This window comes from Hyaena hyaena, unplaced genomic scaffold (genome assembly GCF_003009895.1).
Source record: "Hyaena hyaena isolate Hyena2069 unplaced genomic scaffold, ASM300989v1 scaffold_120, whole genome shotgun sequence".
Lineage (NCBI taxonomy): Eukaryota > Metazoa > Chordata > Mammalia > Carnivora > Hyaenidae > Hyaena > Hyaena hyaena.
In genome coordinates this window covers 3,382,980-3,409,925 of record NW_024080752.1, presented here as the reverse complement: position 1 = coordinate 3,409,925, position 26,946 = coordinate 3,382,980, and the positions used below count along the sequence as shown (strand labels likewise).

The window sequence follows — 26,946 nt, the reverse complement described above, 5'->3', positions numbered from 1 at the left end:
GCCGCAGGCGATCCCCTGGCAACCCCCTCAGGGCAGTTCCAAGCCTCCTGCCTAGCCCTGGGGGTGGAGCCAGAAGCCGCTGCTCCCTTCTCCTCCGGGTCGGGCTGGGGGGCCTGGGCGGGGCGGGGGCCTTGCCTGCCGGGCGCGCTGAGCCCGCTGGAGTGAGGAAATCCCCTTCCCTCTGTGTCTCGTCACGCAAAACACGCACTCGCGGGCAAATCTCCAGTGTTTAGCTCTTTGCCTTCCCTCTAGAGCTCCAGCCAGCCAGGTGTGCGGACGCCAGTGCCTGCGCTCGGCTCCTGCAGGGGTCCAAGCCCGCCAGGAGGGCAATGGCGGCCGGCGCGCAGCTTCTCCCAGCCAGCCAGGAGCCCGCACAGAGCAGCAGTCCGCGAGCGCAGCCCCTCCGGGGCGAGTTGGAGCTTGGGGACCTGGCGCGCAGGTATTTTGTGCGCAAGGTCTTTCCATGCACCGAGCCGAGGTTCCCCCACCCCTGAGCGGAGGTTTTTCTGTTTCGGACTCTTTCTCTTCCCCCCTCACTCCCCGCACAGGGGGATCGCCCTGTCCCTGGAGTCTCTGATCCCGGCCCGATTTTATCTTCCTCAGTTCGCACTCACGTTAGAAGGCTTTCTCAGTGGATTCTGCGTCCTTTTTCTCCCAATCTCTTGGGTTTCATAAGGTTTCCTATGGCTTCACATCTTTTCCGTGTGAGGCATGGGCGCGAGTGCAAGTAAGTAGGTCCCTACTTCTCCGCCATCTTGCCCCCGTCTCCCATTCACATTTTTTGATGTAATTGTCATGTTTGATTTTAACTCATTTTATTTTATAATTATGCATTATAATATAGTTTCTGAATAGTTTTTGGGTTCTTTATTTACCAGTTTATATTTATCTGTCTGCTTTCTTTGCACCTATATTTTTTGAAATTTCTTTGGTATTTAAGAAGACTTATATTCTTGTTCTATTGACTATCTTTATACTTACATATCTTTTTTAATGCTCTGAGAAAGCAGAGGACTTTTCTAATTTAGGCTTTTACTATCTTCTATATCCATTTTCTTTCACTGAAAAACATGAACATTTAAAAAAATTTTTTTCTGGTAATTTTTATCTATTTTTGAGAGAGACGGAGTGTGAGCAGGGGAGGGGCAGAGAGAGAAGGAGCACAGAATCTGAAACAGACTCCAGGCTCTGAGCTGTCAGCACAGAACCCAACATGGGGCTCAAATCTGCAAACCACAAGATTATGACCTGAGCCAAATTCAGATGCTTAACCGGCTGACCCACCCAGGCACCTCGAAAAACATGAACGTTCTAAATAATTCTCCCTAGAATTTGATGGACAAATAACCTAAGGTGTTTCAACCCTCTCTATAAAATGGAAGATGCAGGGCAGAGAGCACCAGGGTGTAGCAGCAGCAGCATTAAGATCACCCCAGTGCTCCAAAGGTGCTTCCAGTCCTGATATAAGCTAAATAGGGTAAATATTTAATTACCTATCATCTCTCATGGCTTTTAATGGGTTTTTATTCACATGCTGCAGAATAGAAACAGTAAGGAACCCAAGAACCTAGCATTTCTTAAACAAGTACTTCATGCCAGCCCTAAGCTAGACCCTTTCTGCACTCCCTTATTTAATCTCCTAAATAATTCTGTAGGATACATATTTATACTCTATGTAAAGGAAATGAGCTTAAGGAATTTCATCATAGGGTACAGAAGGGTTTTGAACCTAGGTCTACCTGACTACACAGGCCATGGTCTCTCTAAGAATTTTTTTTGGTTTGTTTATATATTTTGAGAGAGAGTGAGAGAGACAGGGAGAGTGGGGCAGAGAGAGAGAGAGAGAGAATTCCAAGCAGGCTCTGTGCCATCAGCACGGAGCTGATGTGGGGCTCAGACTCACAAACCATGAGATCATGACCTGAGCTGAGATCAAGGGTCAAATATTTAATGAACTGAACCACAGAGGCGGCCCTAAGAATTTTTTTAGCGGTTTAATAATAAAATCTTGCATATACCTGTATTATAACATTAAAGAATGTTGCTTTATCATGCTTACTGACATCTTTTAACTTTTACCTGTTCTCTATATAGCAATCAATGAGTTAATTTTAGTTTTATTTTTTCTTCCCCCATACCTCCCATTTTTAAATGGGTGAAATTTTTTCTTTCTTGTGGTTTTAGATTAATCTAAGTTTTGTTGGCTCTCCTCTTTTCTTTTTCACTGAGTTTCTTTATCTAGTGGGTCAGAGTGGTTCTCTTTCTTTTTCTTCTTACTTACTTGTAGGTAACTTAAAGTTTGTGCATTCTCTGTCTTCTAGTTATAATAAAGATATAGGTTTATATCATTTGTTTGTTCTTGTGCTAAATGTTTTTGGAGTATATATGAGGCAACTCATATTTAGGCAGGCACCATTACCCATACATACCTAGGAATCCAGTAAATGTGCCTTGAATGATGTGCTATTGATATCCCTGTAATTGCTATTGTTTCCCTGCCTACATCTTCTATTGTTATCCGCAGCCTCTGCTGAGGGAGTGGATCCAAGTAATCATATTTGTAACTAAGACAACTGACCTTGTTTGTGTCAAATAACCTCACTCTCTTGGCAAAAAATAATTGGACCAGGATGGATACAGGACCTAAACTCTGCCAACCAGATTATCTTTTGTAAGGATTTGAATTAGTGGACACAGAGACTTAATCAAATAGTTTAGGACATCGGAGCTGTTAAATCTTGTACAGTCGAGGCCACGGTGTCATGAAAACTGAAGGTATGGAGGAACAGAAACCAGGAGGCTCACAGAGGCAACTGAAATGTGGGCGGCATTGAGCAGAATAGTGATGGTGAGAACCAAATGAACCAATGAACATAGAAAGAGAACCAAAGATACTAAAAAAAAACAGTTTCTGCTGGCTGTCCAATTCCTAGGAGGCTATCTCGAATACCTTCCATATCTTTCCTTCATTATAATAAATTTTCTTTTTCCTTGAGCTGTCCTTGGTGTGATTTTCTGTTTCTTACAACTAATTAACCATTAAGATCAGTTAATTAATGGGTGTCTTGAATATGGTAGGCTTCAGCAGATATTTATTTTAGTGGTTATTGTTCAGATACACTATGATGTGGGACTATAAACAGTGGAAAGACATTCATAGAAGTGCCTTGAGATGATTTAACAATATAAAATTAAGTCTATTTTAAGAATTTTGGATCTACAAGAGGCCTATAAGGATATCTAGCTCAATTTCTCTAATTTCAGAGAAGCCATGGGAAAAGGATTTGCCCCATTGAAATTAGAACTGTGGTCTCCTGATATCCAGCCTAGTTTTCATTTGCCTACTTGTATTGTGCTGGGTTGAATAGTGCTCCCTCCCCCATTCATGTCCACCTGGAACCTCCAAATATGACCTTATTTGGACTAATCTCTTTATGTATTTCTCTAATTAGGTTAAAATGAGGTCATAGTGAATTAAGGTGGGCTCTAATGTAATAAGACTGGTGTCCTTATAAAAACAAAAAGCTGAAATATACACAGGTAGAGACACTTAGGGAGAATTCTTTGTGGTGACAGAGGCAAAGTTTGGAGCGATGCAGCTGTAATCCAGCGAATGCCAAGGATCAATGGCTACCACCAGAAACTAAAAAGAGGGAAGGAGGGCTTCTCCCATACAGGGTTTTTTTCCAGAGGTGCACGGCCCTTCTAACACTCTGATTTTGGACTTCTAGCTTCCAGAACAGTGAGACAATCAACTTCTATTATTTTAAGCCACTCAGCCACTCAGTAGTATTTTATTATGGTAGCCCTAGGAAATTGAAATACTACCCCACACTACTTCTTTTTAAGATAAAGAGATTTTTCTCTGAATATTATTGAGAATTATACAGAGAGTTATATTCTTTATAACTGAAGGAAATCATTTTTCCTGCTGAGTACATCTGTTTTTTTACTCTTCTGTGTACTTAGCTATACTCTGTGTCACTGAGAAGTCATTATATTGTCTTATTCTAGGATTTTCAAAGAAGCATGTCAGTTAAAAATTTGCTTTTTTTTTTTTAGGGATAATTAATTTGTGTGTGTGTGTGTGTGTGTGTGTGTGTGTGTGTGTGTGATGGATTTTTCTATTACATAGATAATCTGAAATATTCTACTCTTTTTCATTCAGATTGTTGAAGCTAAAGGAGATGTTTAACTCTAAGTTTGGATCCATTCCTAAGTTTTATGTTCGAGCACCAGGAAGAGTCAACATAATAGGTATTTCAAAATTTCTTTCTCTTAATTTTTTCCTCCTTTGGTAAGATCTAAATTTTTGTTAATACAATTTTTTCTTAAATTTCCCTAAGAAAACTGAAAACATAACATAGAATATTTTACATATATCTTAGTACAAGTTAAGCTTTTGTATCCAGAAATTGCATCTTTCCCAATCCATGTTATTAATGTTAACTTTGTCCATTTTTAATAATATGTTGAAACTTAGTTGTTAATATTATTTTCATAAGAGAGGAAAAGATTTTTCTGTGATGCAGGATAAATTTTTAGATTTTGGTTAATAATTTTCATGGTTTTACATTTACTCATTGGATTAGAAGAATATTGGGAAGTCCTTTTAAAAGGGTGGTGACCTGAAGAATGAGTAGGTTCTATCATAAGAAAACAGGATGGGGAGCTGAGAAAAAACCAGGAGTCAAAGGAGGGTTAAAAAGAGAACTTTCTATAATGGAAAATATAAACATACAAAAAGCTCCCATGTGCCCAACAATTATTATTATATTTTAAAAATATTTACTTATTTACTTTAGAAAGAGAGAGAGAGAGAGAGAGAGCAAGCACAAATGAGGCAGGGACAGAGAGAGAGAGAGAGAGAGAGAGAGAGAGAGAGAATCCAAAGCAGCCTCCAGACTCTGAGCTGTCAGTGCAGAGCCAGTGGAGGCCTTGAACTGATGAACTATGCGATCATGGCCTGAGCTGAAGTCAGATGCTTAAACGACTTTGCCACCCAGGTGCCCCAACAATTATTATCAACTCAGGTGATCTTATTTTATTTTGAAGCAAATAATGGAGGATAAAAAAAAGGGGGGGATGTTTGAGTATAGTTAAATGAGGGAGGGTGGGGGAATGGAATAAAGCCAGTGGGGAGAGAGAGAGATTATAGATAACTGAGAAGGGAGGAATTGATAGAGCAGATTTCCTGAGAAGTCAAGAGGGGCTGGTATCCAGGGCATCAGAAGAGGGCTACTTTGATTCTTTTAACAGAAGACAAGGGGGGAAAAGGATGCAGTTTGATGTAGATAAATGTATAACTTAGGTAGGGAGGTTGAGGGGGTTCTTGTGGGAGTTAGATGAAAGGGCTAGGGTTTAAGAAGGAGGGACATTTGGAATAATCTTGTGAAGGGTGGAAGAGGGAGATGGCTTCAGGAACAAAATGTTCGCTGGGTAGCCGTGGAATCTGGCTATGGCTGGAGACTAGAATTGGAACAGTACCTACCTACAGAGTTGTTCGTTCTTCTCCCTCGGAGCTAGTCCAAGGTGCTGATGTTTGATCTAGGGTTGGGATTTTGTTTTGGATTGAGGTTGCAGGAGAATGACAGTGGCATCAGAAAGTTGGTGAAATTGTTAGGAGAGCAGGTGAAGTTATGAATCCTGGAATCTATGGTGGGTGGAAAAAGGAAGAAAGTCAGGAGAGAGCTTATAAGGTAGAGAGGGCAAAGGACAGTCTGACAAAGAGGTTAGCGAGAGGAGCAGTAAGGGAAATGGCAGGATGGGAAGTGTTAGTAAAGAATATGCTATTTGAAACTAAAATTTCATAAGTGAAAACGTTCCAGGTGATAGATAGGGTCTATAGTCTTTCCTTTGTCAAGGTGCTAGGTGGCCGAAGCAAAGAGGAGGTCGAGTTCTCTGGAGGTCAAGGGATTAGGCAGCTGGGGCCTTGGTCTAGGCTGTTGACCTGCATGTTTTCCCGATTATTGCAGGACTGGGATGGTGAGGGGCTGGAACGAGATAGCTAAGGTATTCAGGGAGGAGCAGTGTGTCAAGACAGTTGGAGATGAAAGAAAAGGAGAGAATGTGGTATGAGCCTTTCAAGAACTGAAGGATGGAGAAAGGCCTGGAAATAGCAGAGCGGAGGAGGACATCAGCAACATTTGAGTGTTGCAGGAGGCCTGCAAAAAGCAGTTTTCTCAGAAGAGAGCCATTTTACCTAGCTGTGGGGGGTGTGGGTACCAAACTAAGAATTTCCCTGAGGAATAATTCTTATTTTAGTAAATTTAGTGACTATTTTCTGATTTAAAAAAAGGGAGAGGATTATGTTCCAATATGGTTAATTTACGTAGTGCTTGGGATAAAATGAATTTCAGTAGTTACTAAAAGCATTATTATATTTACTGTTAAAATACTCATAATGTAATCATCTTGTTCTGTTCACATGCCAGCAGCTCCTGCTCCCTCCCTGCCTCTCACGGGGGTGTGGGGTGGGGTGGGGTAGGGAGTGGGGATATTCCATCAGTTTTGACGGGGGTGAGGGGCAGGAATCTGTCATCTCCAGAAGGCTGTCATCTACACTGTGGCCTTTCCAAAAAACCTGTGCCTCCCTCATGTTCTGCCTATTTAAGTATGTGTTTTCTACTTGTGAACCACTGTTTTATATTATCGTCTTCTTTGAAGGGAGTTGGTGAGAAGGGCAGCTTTGAAAAACACTTCTCCATGTGAAACTGTCAATCCATAAAAAAAACCCTGCAACCTTTATAATTGCTTTTTTTTTTTTAATTTTTTTTTTTAATGTTTTATTTATTTCTAGGAGAGAGAGAGAGACAGCGTGAGCAGGGGAGAGTCAGAGAGAGAGAGGGAGTCACAGACTGAAACAGGCTCCAGGCTCTGAGCTGGCAGTCAGCACAGAGCCCGACGCGGGGCTCGAACCCACGAACCGCGAGATCATGACCCAAGCGAAAGTCTGACGCTTAACCGACTAAGCCACCCAGGCGCCCCTATAATTGCTTTTTAAAGGCCACATCAGCCAAGACTTCCTAACTTGTAATAATATATAGAATAATTATTTAAAAATGCAACTGTGCAGTTGACTTGTCTTCCATTCATTTTGTGTTTCTTAGTTGGTTAGTGTTTGCCGCAGGAACAATCAGATATGAAAGCTTGTCCTGGGGAAATGGAAATAAGCTTGTTTATTTTGCTTATTTCTTTCCTGAATTGTTATTTTTTACTTCAGTCTTATGAATAGCAACCTTGAGTTTAAATAGCAATTTGGAGAAAATATTATGGTCTAATAGGAAATAAAATCCCTACAGATGGTTCACAGAGGAATTAGAATGCATTGAGGAGAATAGTTTGTTTCCTGTATTTGCTTGTTATATATAAAATAGTGCAGATTAAAAAATCTCTTTCTAGCTTCTTTTTCTTTATCCTAGCTATGTCTAGCACATTCAGAACAACTTATCAATGCAAGTCTAATTTGTTAGGCATTTATTTAGGCTACAAATATGAATAAATCAAAGTCATCAACTTCAGTAAGTATGTTGGCTAATAAGAAAGAGAGAGACACATAATGTTTATTATAAGGCAGGGAGTGTTAAAGTCTTCAGCTGTTCATATTTAAGAAGGTAATACGAAAGAGCAACAGAAAAAGGAGAGATTACTGTTCTTGAGACTCCATATAACTAGTCACAAAATGAAATATTTGAAGACAATCACTATGAATTAGAAAGTAGAAGAAAAAACTTGTGAAGATTGAAAGAAGTCTAAAAATTAATAGAAACCAGTAACTAATATCCTTATGCTAGCAGATATTTCTGGCTCAGGTGTCTGGGAGAGAAAGAAAATGGATTCATTTGCTGTCCATAGTATTTTTAATTTCTGTTAAAACCTGGCTTGTGGTCAAGTTTTTCCTGTATGTCAACATACTTGAGTTTCTCTTGTTTCATATGCTAGCAAAGTTAAAAACTCTCTTTTTCTTTTTTCTAGGAGAACATATAGATTATTGTGGGTATTCTGTTCTTCCTATGGCTGTAGAACAAGATATGTTAATAGCTGTGGAACCTGTGAAAACACAAACTCTTCAACTAGCCAATACAAATCCCTTGTACCCGTGAGTATTTAGGGTTACTTCTGTGAACAATGATGCATGTGCATTCATAGACAAATTAACTCTTTAGAAGAAATCAAACTTGTAATAAATCATTTAATTTATTGAAAATCTGCATGTGACTTCCAAAAGAACCTAAGGCTGCTTTTTAATATTTGTTCCTTTTTATTCATTTGCTCATTCATTTAAAATACATTTACTGAAGACTTACCATGTGTCTTGACATTGTTTTAGATCCTGGGCCATACAGAAGTAACTCTGTCCTTGCCCAGAAGGTATTTATCATCTATTTAGGCAGCTGTCTTGAGCAAAGTTGGTGGTGCTGCCTTTCTTATGTTACTAGGACACCCTCTAATTCTCTTATGGTAACATCTTACCACGCTGAATTACAATTACCTGCTTATTTGCCTGTATTCCCCTAGTAGATTGTAAACTCTGTGACTTCAGGTACTATTGGCTCTCTAATGCTGTAGGCTCAGTGTCAAATTTAGAGTCTGGTGCATAATAGATTTAAGTTTCTAGTACATATGCTTTATCAAGTTAAGGACATAATTTTGTTTGCTGCTGTTTTTTAATTCTTAGTTTGCCAAGATTAAAAAGAAATTTGTTATTGAATTTTATCAAATGTCTATTCACTATTGAAGAGCAGTTAAGAAATACTATAATTACAATGATACATTTTCTAATGTTGAACTGTCTTTGCATTCCTAGAATGAGTCCTATCTGCTTATAGTGTGGTATGATGGATTTGATTTGCTAATTACAAAAAAGATTTGGGCATATGGTTGGCAGATTTTATTTTTGGCTTATTGTTCATTGGCCAGTTTGACTGCAGTAAATATTTTATGTGTACCTTTAATAAGGTACAATACCAGGATATGCAAGATATAGAAATCTCTGACTTTTATGTTGAATCTTTTAAAGAAAGCTTTACATTGTTTCAAACACAATTTTGTGTCATAATTTGTAAACATTTAAAACTGGGTACATAATAATTTGTCATATTGATTTATTCAAATTCACTTAACTGTTTTTACCACAATGAATATATGGTTTCAGTTGCATTTTTTGACAGAAGCAGAGCCTGAGGACAAACTTGAATGAAGGTGAAGTATTTGGGATATGATCCCAGGGGTGGTATGGGACAACACAGAGAATGACTTAGGAAAGCAGAGATGATTACTAAGGCAGGCAGCCCCTGCTGTAGGTGAGAGGCTCCATTCTCCCAGGACTCCTAGGAAGGAAGCAGCATGTCTCCCAGAATTGTCCACATGCTGTGTAACATTCATTGCATGGAGATACCATAATTTATCTATTCACCATTGATAGGCATTTAGATCAATTCTAGCTTTTGGCTCTTATGAATGATGCTGTTGTGGATATTTGTGTACACATTTATGTGTGGACATGTATTTCGTTTTGCGGGGGAGGTAAATATCTAGGACTGTCTGGCTTACCTTTTGAAGAGCTAGCCTATTTTCCAGATTGGTTGTACCATTTTTCGTTCCTGCCACCAGTGTATGAGAGTTCAGTTTGCTCTACATTTTTGCTAACATGTCTTTTTAAATTTTGCCCACTCTCATAAATGTGTAGTAGTGTCACACTGTGGCTTTTAATGTTATTTTCTCTTACCAATGATGAACATATTTTCATGTTTGTCACCTAGATATCTTCTTTGTTGAAGGATCTGTTCAAATCTTGTGCCCATTTTTAAGCAGGATTTTCATCTTCTATACCTGTGAGATTTTCTTTTATATTGTAGATACCAGTCCTTTGTCAGATTAATGTTTTGCAAATATTTTTGTCCAGTCTGTGTCTTGGATTTTAATTTTCTTTACAATGTCTTTTGAAGAAGAATTTTTAATTTTGATGGAGTCCAATTTATTGATTTTTTTCTTTCACAGTTTGTAGTTCTTAACTTTTTAAGAAACTTTTGAGAAACCCAAGGCACTAAAAGTTTTCCCAGTGTTTTCTTCTAGAAATTTTATAATTTCAGCGCTTGCATTTAGGCTTATGATCTAGTTTGAATTAGTTTTTGTATGTATCATGAGATAAGGGTTGAAGTTTACTTTTTTGCATATGTCTATCCCATTGTTTCCCACCATTTGTTGAAAAGATGATCTTTTCCCACTGAATTATCTTGACAGCCTTTGTTGAAAAGCAGTGGGCAATAAATGTATGGATCTATTTCTGGACTCTATTCTGTTTTATTGATATAGTTGTCTATCTTTATGCCAACATCACACTATCTGAAAACCAAAGCTTTTAAAAAATTTTTAATTATTTTGAGCATGGTTGATGTACAATTTTACATTAGTTTCAGAAGTATAGCATAGTAACTCAACTTCTCTATGCCTTATGTTGTGCTCACAAGTGTAGCCACCATCTGTCACCATACAACACTATTGCACTATCATTGACTATATTCCCTATGATGTGCCTTTTATTCCTGTGACTTACTCATTCCATAACTGGAAGCCTGTATCTCCCACTCCCCTTCATCCATTTTGCCCATCCCCCTACTCTCTTCCTTCTGGCAACTATCAGTTTGTTCTCTGATTCTGCTTTAAAATTTTTTTTTAAGCTTCTGCACAGCCAAGGAAACAACCCAGAAAATTAATAGGCAACCAACGGAATGGGAAAAGATAGTTGCAAATGACATATCAGATAAAGGGTTAATATCCAGAATCTATAAGGAACTCACCAAACTACATGCCCGAAAAACAAACAACCCAGTGAAGAAATGGGCAGAAGACATGAACAGACACTTCTCCAAAGAGGACATCCAGATGGCCAACAGACACATGAAACGATGCTCAGCATCCCTCCTCATCAGGGAAATACAAATCAAAACCACACTGAGATACCACCTCACGCCAGTCAGAGTGGCTAAAATGAGCAAATCAGAGAACTCTAGATGCTGGCGAGGATGTGGAGAAACGGGCACCCTCCTACACTGTTGGTGGGAATGTAAACTGGTACAGCCCCTCTGGAAAACAGTGTGGAGGTTCCTCAGGAAACTAACAATAGAACTCCCTTATGACCCAGCAATAGCACTGCTAGGAATTTACCCAAGGGATACAGAAATGCTGAGGCATAGGAGCACATGTACCCCAATGTTCATAGCAGCACTCTCCACAATAGCTAAAACATGGAAAGAGCCTAAGTGTCCATCAACAGATGAATGGATCAAGAAGATGTGGTTTATCTATACCATGGAATACTACATGGCAATGAGAAAGAATGAAATCTGGCCATGTGTAGCAACATGGATGGACCTTGAGGGTGTTATGCTGAGTGAAATAAGTCAGGCAGAGAAGGACAAATATCATATGTTTGCACGTATAGGAGGATTAGGAGGGACTTGACGGAGGAACAAGGGGGAGAAGAAGGGCGGAAATGGTGGGGGAAAGGGAGAGAGGCAAACCATGAGAGACTCTTGAATGCTGACAAAAACTGAGAACTGATGGATGTGGGGGGGAGGAGGGATGGGCATGGAGGAGGGCACTTTGGGGATGAGCACTGAGTGTTATGTGGAAACTAATTTGACAATAAACTATTTGTAAAAAAAAAAATTTTTTTTAATGTTTATTTATTTTTGAGAGAGAGAGAGAGAGAGAGAGAGAGAGAGAGAGACAGAGGATAAGTGGGGGAGGGGCAGAGAGAGAGGGAGACAGAATCTGAAGCAGGTTCCAGGCTCTGAGCTGTCATCACAGAGCCCAATGCGGGGCTGAAACTCATGAACCATGAGATCATGACCTGAGCCAAAGTTAAATGTTTAACTGACTGAGCCACCCAAGTGCCCCTGATTTTGATTTTTGTTTGTTTATTCATTTGTTTTGTTTTTTTAGATCTCACATATGATTGAAATCATATGGTATTTCTTTCTCAGTCTGACTTGTTTCACTTATATAATACCTTTTATGTCCATTCATGTTGTCACAAATGGGAAGATCTCATCCTTTTTAATGGCTAAGTAATATTCCACTGCATATATATACTACATTTTCCTTCCCTGTCGATCTATTTTTGGACACTTACGTTGCTTCCATATCTTGACTATTATAAATAGTGCTTCAATAAACACAGAGGTGCATACGTCTTTTTGAATTGGTGTTTTCATTTTCTTTGGGTACATACCTAGTAGTGGAATTACTGGCTCATATGGTATTCCTATTTTTAATTTTTTGAGGAACCTCCATGCTGTTTTCCCCAGTGGCTATACCAGTTTACATTTCCACTAACAATGCATGAAGGTCTTGTGTTCTCCACATCCTGTCCCTTTGACTCTAGCCTTTCTGACAGGTGTGAGGTTATATTTCTTTGTGGTTTTGATTTGCATTTCCCTGATGATTAGCAATGTTGAGCATCTTTTCATGTATCCGTTGGCTATTTGTGTGTCTATTCAGATCCTCTCCCCATTTTTAAATTGGATTGTTTGGGGTTTCTTAGGGGTTTTTTATAGTTTCTTTACATGTTTTGGATATTAACTCTTTATTAGTTATATCATTTGCAAATATCTTCTATTCAATAGGTTGCCCTTTTGTTTTGTTGATGATTTCCTTTGCTGTGCACAAGATTTTTATTTTGATGTAGTCTCTCTCTAAATATACTTTTGTTTCCTTTGCTTTAGGAGACATATCTAGAAAAATGTTGCTACTGCTGATGTCAGAGAAATTATTGCCTATGTTCTCTTCTGGATTTTATGATTTAATGTCTCACATTTAGGTTTTTAATCCATTTTGAGTTTATTTTTCTGCATGGTGCTAGAAGTGGTCCAGTTTCATTCTTTTTCATATAACTGTCCAGTTTTCCCAGCACCATTCATTGACGAGACTGTCTTTTCCCCATTGTATATTCCTTCCTCCTATGTCATAGATTAATTGATGCATGGGTTTAATTCGGGGCTTTCTACTCTGTTCCATTGATCTATGTGTCTCTTTTTGTGGCAGTACTATACTATTTTGATTACTACTTTTTTCTTGATATTTCTCATGTAGCTTTCTACATCTGTACATATTCCCTCCTCTACTTTTTTTTCAATATATGCCCACCCCTGACTCCCAACTTCTTCTTGGTTTTCTTTTTCTTTGTGGTGACTTTCAAGATCTCTGCTTAGCTAGAAACAGACCCTGATCAGTTTTGCTAACATACTTTTCCTGCTTTCCAAATTGTGTGACATCTTATTGACTGTGAGCAATATATTTTAACTTCTGTGGGTGACAGTAAAGTGCTTGTGAGCTGGAGTCATACTGTGTGTGTCCTTGGAGAGGCACTAAGCCTGTCTGAGCCTGAGGAAGGTCTCCCTTCTTCATCCTAATATGCTGATCATAGAGACGATGCCCTCTTGGTGTCATATCCCATTCCACATTACATACCGTCACGTGACAGTAGTGTGTGATCATGATTTGTGTTCATGTTGTCTCACCTAGATTACAAATGCTTAAAGGATAATCCCTTTACTTTCTACCTTTATATTCCTATGAATGCCTTGTGTATTTGAATATTTTTCTTAGGTGATGATGTGTTCATGTTATCAAATTAAGATAATGCACGGAAGGCCCCTACTACTTTAACTGGCAAATAGTATGTATTTAGCAAATTATATGAAAAGCATTCAGTCAATATGGGGAATGTTGCTTATTTCCTCACTTTTTAATTGACCCCCTATCAAGTGGTATGTTCTCAGTGCATGATATCAAGGAGGTACATGATGTCTTTTAATTGGTGTTATTAATTTTTTAATGATTTTTTTATTTAAGAAAAAAATTTTAATGTTTATTTATTTGCCATAAAATTACTATGTTTTCCCCTTGCAATAAGTATCTGTTGGGGAAATACTCTTGAATCTATCCAAATATTTTATTTCTCGCCAAATTTTTACTCCCTAACTTTAGCATCCATTGACGATTCTTTCCTGAAAAAAACTATCATGCAGTTTGCCAAATAGTGATTTTCAGTTTCTACTTCATCTATGGCATTTTACTCTAAGAAAGAGGTTTTCTTTCTCCTTCATTTAGCTGTTTATTCATTCGTTAATTTATATCAGTACAGATTCATGAAATCTTATTGAACAAGTTATGATTCACTAGAATTGTCATTATTTGTTTTGTTTTGTTTTCTTCTTCTTCTTAACTTGTGAAGAGGGTAAAATTGGATGGGTGGCCGAGAGTGTGGGGAAAGAAGGCTTTGGGTGCTGTGACAGAGGTATGCCAAATAGCAAGCTCAAAGGATAAAAGTTATGTGGTTTATATCAGCTTAACAAGAACCATCATAAAATAACGTGGTGTAGATTATGCTGAAATTATATTGGTTCCTCTCTGTTTCAGGAAATAAAAAGGATCAATTGGAACTAGTTTAATTGTTAAGATCACAACCTCTCTTACCTTTTAGCATGTGGAGATGTTTGTTGCTTTTGGGTAGACTATGAAGCACCTATGTGAAAACAAATAGAAAATGAAATTTCAGTATCACCCTCTTGGCACAAGATGGCAGCAGTCAGCCATTGATTTTGCAGCCATGGATTTTTGCAGCCTCTAGTGTTAAAACAATGGTGTCTTTGTTTTCGCAGGGACTTCAGTACTAGTGCTAATAATATTCAGATTGACAAAACCAAGCCTCTGTGGCACAACTATTTCCTATGTGGATTTAAAGGAATTCAGGTAAATTGGTTTATAAGGCAACTGCTAGCAGTTGAGCTTATAACATATATTATCTATCAAGATTTATTTTACTTACTATGTGTTTTTTTGCCTTCTTTTAATGCTAACTGATGTTTCTGTTCTATTTTGCTAACTTATGTATTTCAGAGGATGGGTAGATACGTCTGATGGGTGGTGTCCACAGGGGGCAGTGATGACTGTACATAAATCAGTTGCATCCAACACAAATCTTTCCCTTTTTTAAATCTTTGTATAAATTTTCTTTTGAAGGATACAATCTATAATGCATTTTGTTCTTTTTTAAAATTTAATTTTATTTATTTTAAATTTTCTTAACGTTTTATTTATTTCTGAGAGAGAGAGACAGTGTGAGCAGGGGAGGGTCAGAGAGAGAGGGAGACACAGAATCTGAAACAGGCTCTAGGCTCTGAGCTAGCCCTCAGCACAGAGCCCACTGTGGGGCTCAAACCCACAAACTGTGAGATCATGACCTGCGCTGAAGTCGGACACTTAAATGACTGAGCCACCCAGGTGCCCCATTTTGTTCTAATAATATGTATGTATATACTGTAATAGGATTTAAAGTCAGACAGCCCTAGGTTTGAATCTGAGCTCTACTCAACTGTGTGAATTCAACCTTTTTAAGTCTCAGATTTGTTATCTGTATAATGATGTCATTGCTATTTAGCAAAGAGTTGTTACAAGGATTACACAGTGCTTGACATATAGTAGTCATTCAATAAATGGTAACTAGTGTTGCTATTACTACTTCAGATGGAGTTAAAAAAAGATGTAGTGAACTTTATTAGTGTAAGTAGTTTCCTTAGAAACACTGAATAATTACCATGACTATCTCTGATGTCATGTACAAGAACAAGAAAATGAAATATTTCTACTTTTTCTCCAAATTAAAAAGGTATGAATGACAAAAAGAAAATTGATTTGCTAAGTCAATTTTGTTTGTTAAAAATTCATGTTTTAGACAGCTTGTGTTCCTTACCGCCTGGCGGTCCTTTCTGAAATTTTGTCATGAGTAGCCTAGGACTCAGTGGTATAGCCATTACAGAAAAGCATCACATTTGTTTCTGATGTGTAGTTCTATACTCTAATTATGGTGGTTCTAGTCTTAGAATTCCTGCATTCATTTCTCTTCTCCTTCCTTCCATCCTTCCTTTCCTTTCTTCCTTCCCTCCCTTCCTTCCCTCCCTCCCTCCCTTCCTTCCCTCCCTCCCTCTCTTCCTCTTTCTCTCTTTCTCTCTTTTCTTCCTTCCTTCCTTCCTTCCTTCCTTCCTTCCTTCCTTCCTTCCTTCCTTCCTTCCTTCCTTTCCTTCAGACACATGGTACTAACTTATGGGAGAAGGTATTGGCAGCTTTTAAATCTTCAAGTTATTTCACTTATCATATTCACTAGTGGGAATTACAGTATTTGGAAGCATTTCCCTGGCAAATGCAATTTGTTCTTCCTATAGCAACATGCTTTTTATAGCATATGGATAAAGTAACCTAAATATACTGCATGTTGCTTTGTGTTGTTTTTGAGAATTTGAGGTCTTAAAGCTTTCTTTTCTGGTTTGACACTTATGTGCAAAAGTAGGTTTGTACTGAGAATTCTTGGCAGAAAAGTAATTTAAATGTTAGCTTGTTTAGAAACTTTCAAATTCAAATACTAGAAAATTTTAGAGGATAATCTGTTTATATTAAATTGAATGTGTTACCCTTTGGGGATAGAGCTATTACAGAATTTGGCATAATCCATCTATGTTTTTGAATCTGTTGTACATTTTAATTTAAAACATTGCGTGATAAGTTTGTAAGTATGATTCACATTCAAGATACACTGTGGATCAGTTTATGGTTAAATATATAGCATTCTCCAAGTTTCCTTTTTTTTTAAACAAGCTGCCTGATGTTTTGTATGAAAGGGCATTGGCAGCAGCAATGTTTCAGTTTATAATTTGTTTGTATTTCTGGAAAGGAAATTTTTAGATGACTTGAAATCAAGAGGAGAAGTACATCCAACAGAATCTCTTTTTTTGTGGTGTGTGAGTTTTGCCAACATAGGAAAAAAGGACAAAAAGTATTAAGGAAAAAAACAGTCTTTAATTTGCAGAGTTTTGTTGTTACTTTGGTTATTCTAACTACTTGATTGAAATTTCTTCCTAGAATAATATGTATGATGAAATGCGTAATTATGTAATATAATAATATTTTGTACTTTGGTCTTGAGTTGTTTGAGTAATTTGCAAGCACAATGGTACTTATTCTTGAGGTGGAGGTGGCCTTGAATTTATTTTTAATCCTAAACCACAAAGGTTATGTTATAATATCATCTTAAGTGTCATCCTAGATATTCATCTAAGTATCCTGGAGATGTCCATCTTCAGATCAGAGTCTCATTATTTCTTTGGGCTTTCCTAGTTGCAGAAATAGTTTCCCGTCTTCATTTAGAGTCTGTGTTCTCATCTGTGGCTGAATTCTGATTTGGCTGTCTTGAAAGCTACCATATGGCTAAACTGTTTCTATAAACTCTAGTAAAAATCTGGATTTCCTCATATAGCTGACTTACATTAAATCACAGTGACAGTATGCTGGCCCATGTTTTTGACTGCACTGGAGAAGTTCTCAACTGGGAATCAGAGACCTGGGTTCTATTCCCAGCTCCCTATGCGTTGGAAAAAAATCTTTTAATCTTTTGGTGCTAAGGTTTTCCATCAGTAAAATGGAACTGAAGAAATTTAGAACACTTTTTTCCTTCAGAGGAGCTTCTGAAAATAAATTATAATTGTTTAATATTTTTTCTATATCTGTTCAAATCAATTAAAGCTCAAGTAAAAGATCATTCAAGGCAATTTTAGGAAATGGATCAATAGCTTTTTGCTGAACAAAGAAAAAAAATAATCTTCAGATTACTCCCATGGTAATCACTTAATAAAAGACCATGTGTAGACTCAACTAAATTGAATTGCACAAGCAGTTTCTATCAATAGCATAATAAGTCCATTGATAGATGTTTGCTCTCTGGGGAATGAAAGAACATTTTGCCACTTTGAATCCAACACCAAAGTCACCAGTCCTGTTTTTCCTTCTATTCTTAGGAACACTTTGGTCTTAGCAACCTGACTGGCATGAATTGCTTGGTGGATGGAAACATCCCACCGAGTTCTGGACTCTCTAGTTCCAGTGCTTTGGTGTGCTGTGCTGGCTTGGTGACGCTCACAGTGCTGGGAATGAACCTATCCAAGGTAACTGCCTTGAGTGTGTTTGCCTACACAAACCTCTCTTTCCAAAAGGATTAGTGTGTGAATCTCAAAATTAGACTACGTTCCTTTGAATGAACAACTTTGTCTTACCTGAAAGGACTTCCACACATGGGCCCACGTAGCTCCCTAACAAATTAAGTCCTGCTTGTGATAAACCATTGTGATGTATCTGATACTTTGCAAACTGTGAGCAGATCTGTGAATAGCTGAGATAAAATGCTCTTAGATGCCCTTAGATGAAGTCTGGAGTTTGAATGCATGGATATCTTTTTGGATCACCTCATTAACCAGTTCAGTTTAGAGCAAGAAATTGTAGGCCTCATAGTTGGACCTGCTTATTTTCAACCAAAACCTTAAATTAAATATTTGATAAGCACTGGGTAAAAAGGGTAAAGACCAGGCAATAAAGGAACTGAACAGCGTATCTGTTTATACCAGCAGGTTAGTCACCGAAATAAACTTTAAAAAAAAATATTGCATTACAAAGAGGAAATGCTTATTTTAAGGAAACATAAATCCTACGAAAGGTCAGAAAGCCTCAAATTTACAAGTTCACATAAATCTCTGACTTTGCAGTTCAGAGAAGGTGTGCTCAGCTTTAATTAATGCTTTGGAGTTCTGGTTCAAACAAAATGTTATCATTTTGTACAATGTCCTTCCATTGGTACTATGGAAGCTATAACCTGATAGCTTATTTGTTCATTCATTTCTTCATCATTCAACCATTATTTATTTAGTGACTACTTTGTGCCAGATAATGTTCATGGCATTGGAGCTATAATAGGTGCAGTTTTAACCCTCACAGTACTGGGGCGCCTGGGTGGCTTAGTCGGTTAAGCGTCCGACTTTCGCTTAGGTCATGATCTCGTGATTCGTGGGTTCGAGCCCCGCATCAGGCTCTGTGCTGACTGCCAGCTCAGAGCCTGGAGCCTGCTTCGGATTCTGTGTCTCCCTCTCTCTCTGACCCTCCCCTGCTCACGCTGTCTCTCTCTCTCTCTCTCCTAGAAATAAATAAAACATTAAAAAAAAATTAAAAAAAAAAAAAAACCCTCACAGTACTTATGATCTAAAAGGGGGATAGAAGAGGGTTAGAGACAAGTAACAGGCAACTATAATAGAGTGTGGTGAGTGGATAAGTAGTGTGCTATGGGAATACACTAAATGCAGATTTAGAGAGCATGAGACATCTAAGCTGAGACACAAGGATTTGTAGATGTTAGTTAAGAAATAGTGATAGCATGATAACACTAATAACATCAGATAGGCATGTATCAGGTGGAGGGAACCTTATGTGGAAATATCCACATATTGGCTCAGGTCATAAATAAGAGTGATCGTGGATTGTTGGAGGAACTAAAAAGGGCTTAATTTGGCTGGAGTAATTTGAATGACAGGGTAGGATACCAGATGCTGGAGCTTGTAAAGCATGTTGAGGAATTTGGGCTTTATCTTGATAGTGTAAAAACATTTCAGGCTTTTAGGAAGAAGGTGATGTGATCATACCTATATTTTAGAAAGATCACTCTGGGTCTATTATTAAAATCCGGATATAAGAGTAGTAACAGTATCAATAGTAGGGAAATGATTTAGTCTAGGGAAATGACAATGAGAATGGAGAGACCTGGATCATAGACTGAAAGTATATCTCAGACAGAATCAACAAGACTTAATCATTGATTGGGTATGGAGATGAGGGACAGAAAAGAGTCAAGGATTTTACCTAGGTTTCTGGCATGGTATGACTCATTGGAATAAGGAATATAGATGAAGCTGAAATATTGAGTAGGGGAAATTTGTGGGCAAGCTGATAGAGTTGTCTAATATTTAGTTACAAACAATAGCCCCGAAGATCAGCAGGGAGATCTGAACTTGAGATGACCCATTTGAGAGTCATTAGTATATATCTGGGATCTGAAGCCATAGGAGTGGAGAAGAACATCCAGGGAAAGAGTGTAGATAGAAAGATAAGGAAGACTAGGACAGGGGTCTGACAAGCATGAACATTTGAGGAATAGATTGAGGAAGAGATGTCTACTGAAGAGACTGAGAACTAATCAGATAGATAGGATGAGACTCAAAAAGTTGAGGCAACAGCAAAGACAAGGAAGAGAGTATTTCATGAAAACAGTGGTGTCATATGCTACTGAGATGTCAAGTAAGACAAGGATTAAAAAGGATCCACTGGATCTAGCATCAGAGAAGTTAAAGAAAATCTTGGCAAGAATAGTTTAAAATAGAAATGAGTTGTGGGCACTTTGGTGGCTCAGTTGGTTAAACATTCGACTTTGACTCAGGTCATGAACTCACTGTTCGTGGGTTTGAGCCCTGTGTCAGGCTCTGTGCTAACAGCTCAAAGCCTGGAGCCTGCTTTGGATTCTTTGTCTCCCTCTCTCTCTCTGCCCCTCCCCCCCTCACATTCTATCTCTCTATCAAAAATAAACAAAAAATAAAATAAAATAGGAATGAGTTAAAGGCTCTATGAGAAGTGAGAAAGTAGAAATGTTAAGCAGATAGAAAATATCTGGCTATGCCTGGTGAAAGAGATTATCTGATGTGTGTGGTGGGGTGAGGTCAAGGAATTTATTTCTTTATTTATTTATTCATTTATTTATTTATTTTAAAGTTTATTCATTTATTTTGAGGGAGAGAGAGAGAAACAGGATGAGAGAGAAAGAGAGAGAGCATTTGGAAAAGGGGCAAAGAGAGAGAGAGAGGGAGAGAGAGAATACCATGCTGTCAGCATGGAGCCCAATGCAGGGTACTATCTCACAAACCATGAGATCATGACCTGACCTCAAATTAAGAGCTGGACACTCAACCAACTGAGCCATCCAGGCATCTCAGATCCATTTATTTATTAATAAGAGGATTGGCGGAACTTATTTTTTTTGCATTTTGGGGGATTTTAATGGTACAAATATCTAAGTGAAAATAAGTAAAAATGATAAAGAAAGAGAAACACTTGAAGCTTTGGAATTAATTTTAGTTGTTTCTGTGTTTCAAGGTGAAAAATAGCAAATTTATTAGCATAAAAAGAGACACAGGGATCAATGGAAGAGAATAAGGAGCCCAGAAATAAGCCCATGCATATACAGTCAATTAATTTATGACAAAGGAGCCAAGAATATACAATGGGGAAAGGATAATCTCTTGAGTAAATGGTGTTGAGGAAAGCTGGACGGCCACATGCAGAAGAATGAACCTGGACCACTATCTTGCACCACATACAAAAATTAACTCAAAATGGATTAGAGACTTGAACATAAGACCTGAACTCATAAAACTCCTGTAAGAAACATAAGTCTTAAGCTCCTTGACATTGTTCATGGTGATGATTTTTGGAATTTGTCACCAAAAGCAAAAGTAACTGAAACAAAAATAAACAGGTGGGAGTACATCAAAATAAAAAGCTTTTGCACAGCAATGGAAACCATCAACAAAAGAAAAAGGCAACTTACCAAATGGGAGAAAATATTTACAAATTATTTATCTGATAAGGGGTTGGGATAATATCCCAAACACATAAAGAACTCATACAACTCAATAGCAAGAAAACAAACAACATGATAAAAAATGTGCAGTGTGTGAATAGACCCAGAGAAGACATACAGATGGCCAACAGACACATGAAAAGATGCTTAACATCATTTATCATCAGGGGAATACAAATCAGAACCACATTAGATATAACCTCATGCACTGTTGGTAGGAATGTAAATTGGTATAGCCACTGTGGAAAATAGTATGGGGGTTCCTCAAAAAATTGAAAATAGAACTACCATATGCTCCAGCAATTGTATTTTTTGGGTATTTATCTAAAGAAATCAAAAACACTAACTTGGAAAGATATATGTACCCCTGTGTACATTGAAACATTATTTATAATAGTAAAGTGTCTGTTGATGGGTGAGTAGATAATGTAGTTTGTACAATGAAATATTAGCCATAAAAAAGAATGAAATCTTGCCAATTGTGACAACATGGAGGGAACTTGAGAGTATCGTGCTAAGTGAAATAAGTCAAACAGGAAAAGACAAATATGTATGATTTCACTGACATGTGCAATCTAAAATTTTTAAACACCTAAGTTCACAGTTACAGAGAACAAAAAAAGTTGTTGCCAGAAGTGGTGAGTAAGGGATGGGTAAAATGTGTAGAGGGAGTCAAAAGGTACAAATTTCCAATTATAAAATAAACAAGTCAAGAGGATAGAATGTACAGAATGGTGACTATAATTAATAACAGTGAGTTGCTTATTTGAAAGGTGCTAAGAGAGTAAATCTTATAAATTCTCATCACAAGAAAATAAATTCTGTAACTGTATGGTGATGGATGTTAACTAGACTAATTGTGGTGATCATTTGATAATATATACAAGATATCAAATCATTATATTATATACCTGAAACTAACACAAGTATGTCAGTTATGGCTCAATTAAAAGCATTGAATAAAGGGGTGCGTGGGTGGCTCAGTTGGTTAAGCATCTGATTTCAGCTCTGGTCATGATCTCACTGTTTGTGAGTTCAAGCCCTGTGTTAGGCTCTGCATTAACAGCTCAGAGCCTGGAGACTGCTTAGGATTCTGTTACTCCCTCTCTCTCTGCCCCTCCCCTGATCACACTCTGTCTTTCTCTCAAAAATAAACATTAGGAAAATTGAATAAAAAATAGCAAATATACTTTTATCTATCAGTACTAGCTGCATTGCGAAGGGGAACAAAATGTATATCGTATGTTTCCCTGTTAGTCTAAATTGCACTGGTGATGCTTATATTTTATAGGCGTTGCACATCATAATTTGGACAGTTTCTTTGCTGTAATAAGATAGAATCTTAACTGAAAGGAAGCTAAATTTGCTTAGAGTCTTTGTAGTTAAGTGCCAGTTGTATACTTGGCTTTTGTCATAGAACATAAGAACTCAATGCATTTTAGAGATGACCTAGGTTCAAATTTTGTTTTAAACTGATGTATCAGTGTCCAATGAGAAACAAATGGCATACAGGGTATAGTGGAAGAGAATTTAATAAAGAGACTATTTACAGAGATGTGGGCAAGGTCAAGAGAACCAACTAGGAAGAGTTCTTTTGTGAAACTGGAAGAAGCTCTTACACTTCAGGAGTGATGGCTATAGAGTAATATTCCCAGAGATGCAATGAGGCATGGAGAGTGAAGTGGATGGAAATGGCAGTTAGTGGGAGTGGATGAGAAGAGCTTTCCATAGAGGCCAGTCTTCTGTGATATGAGAAGTGTAAGAATGGAGGGGCAGGAAGGCAAATGGAGAATAACCAGCCTATCTGATAAGGAAAATAAGTCCCATGAGAGACTGGTGACTGATCTCTCCCAACTGATGAATAATTCTCTCCTAATTAATATGTACAATTGGCATTCCCTATTACATGGTAGACAAACAATTATAGCAAATGGGATATGATAAGTTGATATGGAATTTGTTAACTCATTAATAAATAAAATGTTTTATGTCTGAAACCAGTAAAACAAGTGGCTTGTCATCCAGAAAGTCTGGAAGACTGAAACTGTGAATGAGAAAGAAACTGATAAAAGAGAATATGGTGCGATACAAGACCTATGAAATAGAAAAGGCTAGAGACTTCTGGTTTCAAGATGACAGAATAAAGAACATACCTACTGTTTCTTTCTCTAGCTCTCATTTCTTCTTCTTTCCAAAAAATTTTTTTTAATGTTTTATTTATTTCTGAGAGACAGAGACAGACAGACAGCGTGAGCAGGGGAGGGTCAGAGACAGAGGGAGACACAGAATCTGAAACAGGCTCCAGGCTCTAAGCTAATTGTCAGCACAGAGCCCGACATGGTGCTCAAACCCACGAACCGTGAGATCATGACCTGAGCTGAAGTCAGATGCTTAACTGGCTGAGCCACCCACGTGACCTCAGAGTGTTATTTTTTTAAAGGACTAAAAAATAAAAAAGAACTTTGAATATTAAAAATATGATGGGGAGGGCACCTGGGTAGCTCAGTCAGTTAGTGTCCGACTCTTAATTTCAGCTCAGGTCATGATCTCATGATTCATGGGATCGAGCCCCATGTCAGGCTCTGCACTGACAATATGGAGCCTGCTTGGGATTCTCTCTCTCTCCCTCTCTCTGCCCCTCCCCTACTTGTGTTCTCTCTCTCTCTCTCTCTCTCAAAATGAAGAAATAAACATTAAAAAATATGATAGGTAAAACAAAAGTTTCAGTGAAAGGATTGGAAGAACTCTCTGATAAAGTAGGGGAAAATAAGAGACAATAAGAGAGAGAAATATAGGAAAATTTATAGATCAATTCCAGAAATTCAGTTTCCAACTTGTAAAGAGAAAAAGAGAAAAGAGTCATTAGAAAATTCTGTTTGTAAAAACAATAGTTTTCAAAAGTGAAAACATGAGTTCTCAAATTGAAAGATGCTCCTGCATATCCAGCATAATAAATGCAAATAAACAAATTATACATCTACAATTTTTTTTAATTTTCAAAAAAAGAAAAAAAACCCCACACCATCTGGGAATTCTGAAACTTAAAGGCTAATAGAAAACCCACTAAAAGCTGATTGAGAGAAAAGAAAGGAATAAAAATGAATTTATCAAAAATAGTTTTGGGGGGCACTTGGGTGGCTCAGTCAGTTAAGTGTCCAACTCTCGATTTCGGCTCAGGTCATGAACTCATGGTTCATGGGATTCACATCGGGCTCTGGACTGACAGCAGAGAGCCTACTTGGGATTCTCTTTCTTCTCTCTGCCCCTCCTCCACTCACCCTTTCTCTCTGACAATAAATAAATAAACTTAAAAAAAAGTTTTGGAAGATAGAAGGCAACAGAGTAATATAGTGAATTATAATCTTTTGAGTATAACCTGCAAAATATAAATGAGTTCTAGCTTAGAATAAATGAATTGATCAAAGTAGAATAAAACATTCTCAGACATGTAGTCTAAAAGTCTATAATAGGATACAGTCCACAAAACTATAGAGTTAACTGAGGAAGATGATGTGGGAACTAGCAAATGGTAAATCCAATACAGGGGAGAGGAGTTGGGTATTTATAAAACATTGGTCACGGGAGAACTTAACATAACACCCACAGCACCCAGAAGCTTAGGAAACAGTACAGTTTAGAACCAGAAAAGAGAAGGGAAAAAATGGAATTGACAAATCTTATCAGGAAAAAAAACAACTGGTAAATCTGACATGTTTGTTCATATGGAAAAATGGATTGATAGTGGTTTTATAGTCATTGTAGGTAAGGTATGGGAAAGCTTAGCTGGACATTGCAATAAAACTCACCAAATGAGGAAATTAGGCAGTTGTTAAATATAGGAAAAAACACAAAAAAAAATTGTTCCAGAAAGGAAATCAATAACTTTTCATTACTTGACTCATAAGTGAACGGCAGTCTCAATAATAAATACATGGAATATGGATTTAACCATAAACTTATAGAGAAAGATTGGAGAAAAGGGTAAGTAGGGTGTAAGAGAGCTAAAATCCTCACTCCCCCTAGTATGAAGGCAGTAGGTAAAACTTTAAATGAAATAATGAGGAGATGGCATATTACTCAGCTTATTTGATAATTTAAAGCAAGAGCTAAGAGTGGAAAGCGTTGGACTCTAGGCACACTGCATTGGAGATGGGGGTGACAGGGAGAGAGCTATGGACTGCTTTTGTCCTTACAAGCTTGTAGCTTCTCTGATCTTTTAGATTATGTCTATGTATTCCTTTTGCAAAAGTCAAAATTAACTGAATAAAGAAGAAGATGGCAAGAGGGGGTGAATGGAATGAAAAGGTAAGAGGGGCCATCATTTGGACAGCCCTAGTGACTGCGGTTGGGGGAACTGAAGGATGAAGACACAAGAAGGGATTCAATGCGTCACACTTACAGATTGAGAACAGATGAGCTGCTGGGTCGTGACCAAGTCAGAACAGCCTAGGGAGAGGCTTGCTGATGGGTTTTGGGTGAAAGGATCCAAGAAAATACAGACAACTTCCACTTAACATGAGGAGTCCATTCTAAAAATCACTTGTTCTACACAAAATCATGAAGCGGGGGCCTAATTTCTTATAATTTTAAACAGGAGGACTTATAATGCATTATTCCTCCACTGAGAACCTATAACCAATTTCCTACAATGTTACAAAAGCACAGTAAAAATTCCTCTATACAAGTAACACACTAATACAATGAAAAATACTTGAAATAATATCCTAGAATAGCAAACAATTCATTTGGTTGTTAACAAGCAAATTACTTTACATAGTAATACACTGTATGTCTTACTGGTGTCATGGTATTCTGTGCACTATATTTTTTAGCAGTGTTGTTTTAAATTTTAAGGTGTGTGTGTGTGTATTTACATAAACATCTTTCAAAAAGTATTGTATTGAGATATAGTCTATAAAGTTTGAGTTTCAAACACCAAGTGTTCTATCAGGAAAATGTGAGGTGGCAAGGCATTCTCTAATGTGTGTCTGTTCTTTTTTAGCTCTGGATTCAGGTTGCTCTACAATTGTGTTTCGTTTCTGTATGTTCTTGAGTTGTCCTTAGGGGCCAAGAATAAAGGACCAAGTTCCTTTTAAGGACTTTAGATTAGAGATAGGGGCCTGACATGGGAAACAGTTTGCAACTCTGGAGGCTAGGCTTAGCTAGTAAAGTGTAGTAGGTGGGCTTCTACCCACAAAGTCTTCCCTCTTCTGGGGTGGGATGGGTTGAGGTGGGGTGGGGTAGAGTGTAGACTTTTAATAGAGGAGATGATGGACCAGTTCAGAAGATCCACTTTTGGAGGAGTGAGGGGTATAGTAGAAGAATATAGAGCTGAACTACATCCTCCATATTCAAATCTAAGGAGGAGAAGCCCCCTATGACTGTGGTTGAAGAGGGTTGACATGACTAGCAGGTAGGTGTGCGGTGGGAGGGCATTC

General features: G+C 37.8%; 1 protein-coding gene across 2 annotated transcripts in view; it reads left to right on the top strand.

The window, feature by feature from the left end:
- Positions 1–26,946, top strand: part of GALK2 (galactokinase 2) — a 133,645-nt gene that overhangs the window by 15,376 nt on the left and 91,323 nt on the right. For both annotated transcript variants that reach the window (XM_039237155.1, XM_039237156.1), the window contains exons 2-5: positions 4,169–4,257; positions 7,975–8,098; positions 14,667–14,757; positions 17,853–17,999. In XM_039237155.1, the coding sequence (XP_039093086.1) occupies positions 4,169–4,257; positions 7,975–8,098; positions 14,667–14,757; positions 17,853–17,999 (451 nt within the window). The remainder of the gene's footprint in view (positions 1–4,168; positions 4,258–7,974; positions 8,099–14,666; positions 14,758–17,852; positions 18,000–26,946) is intronic.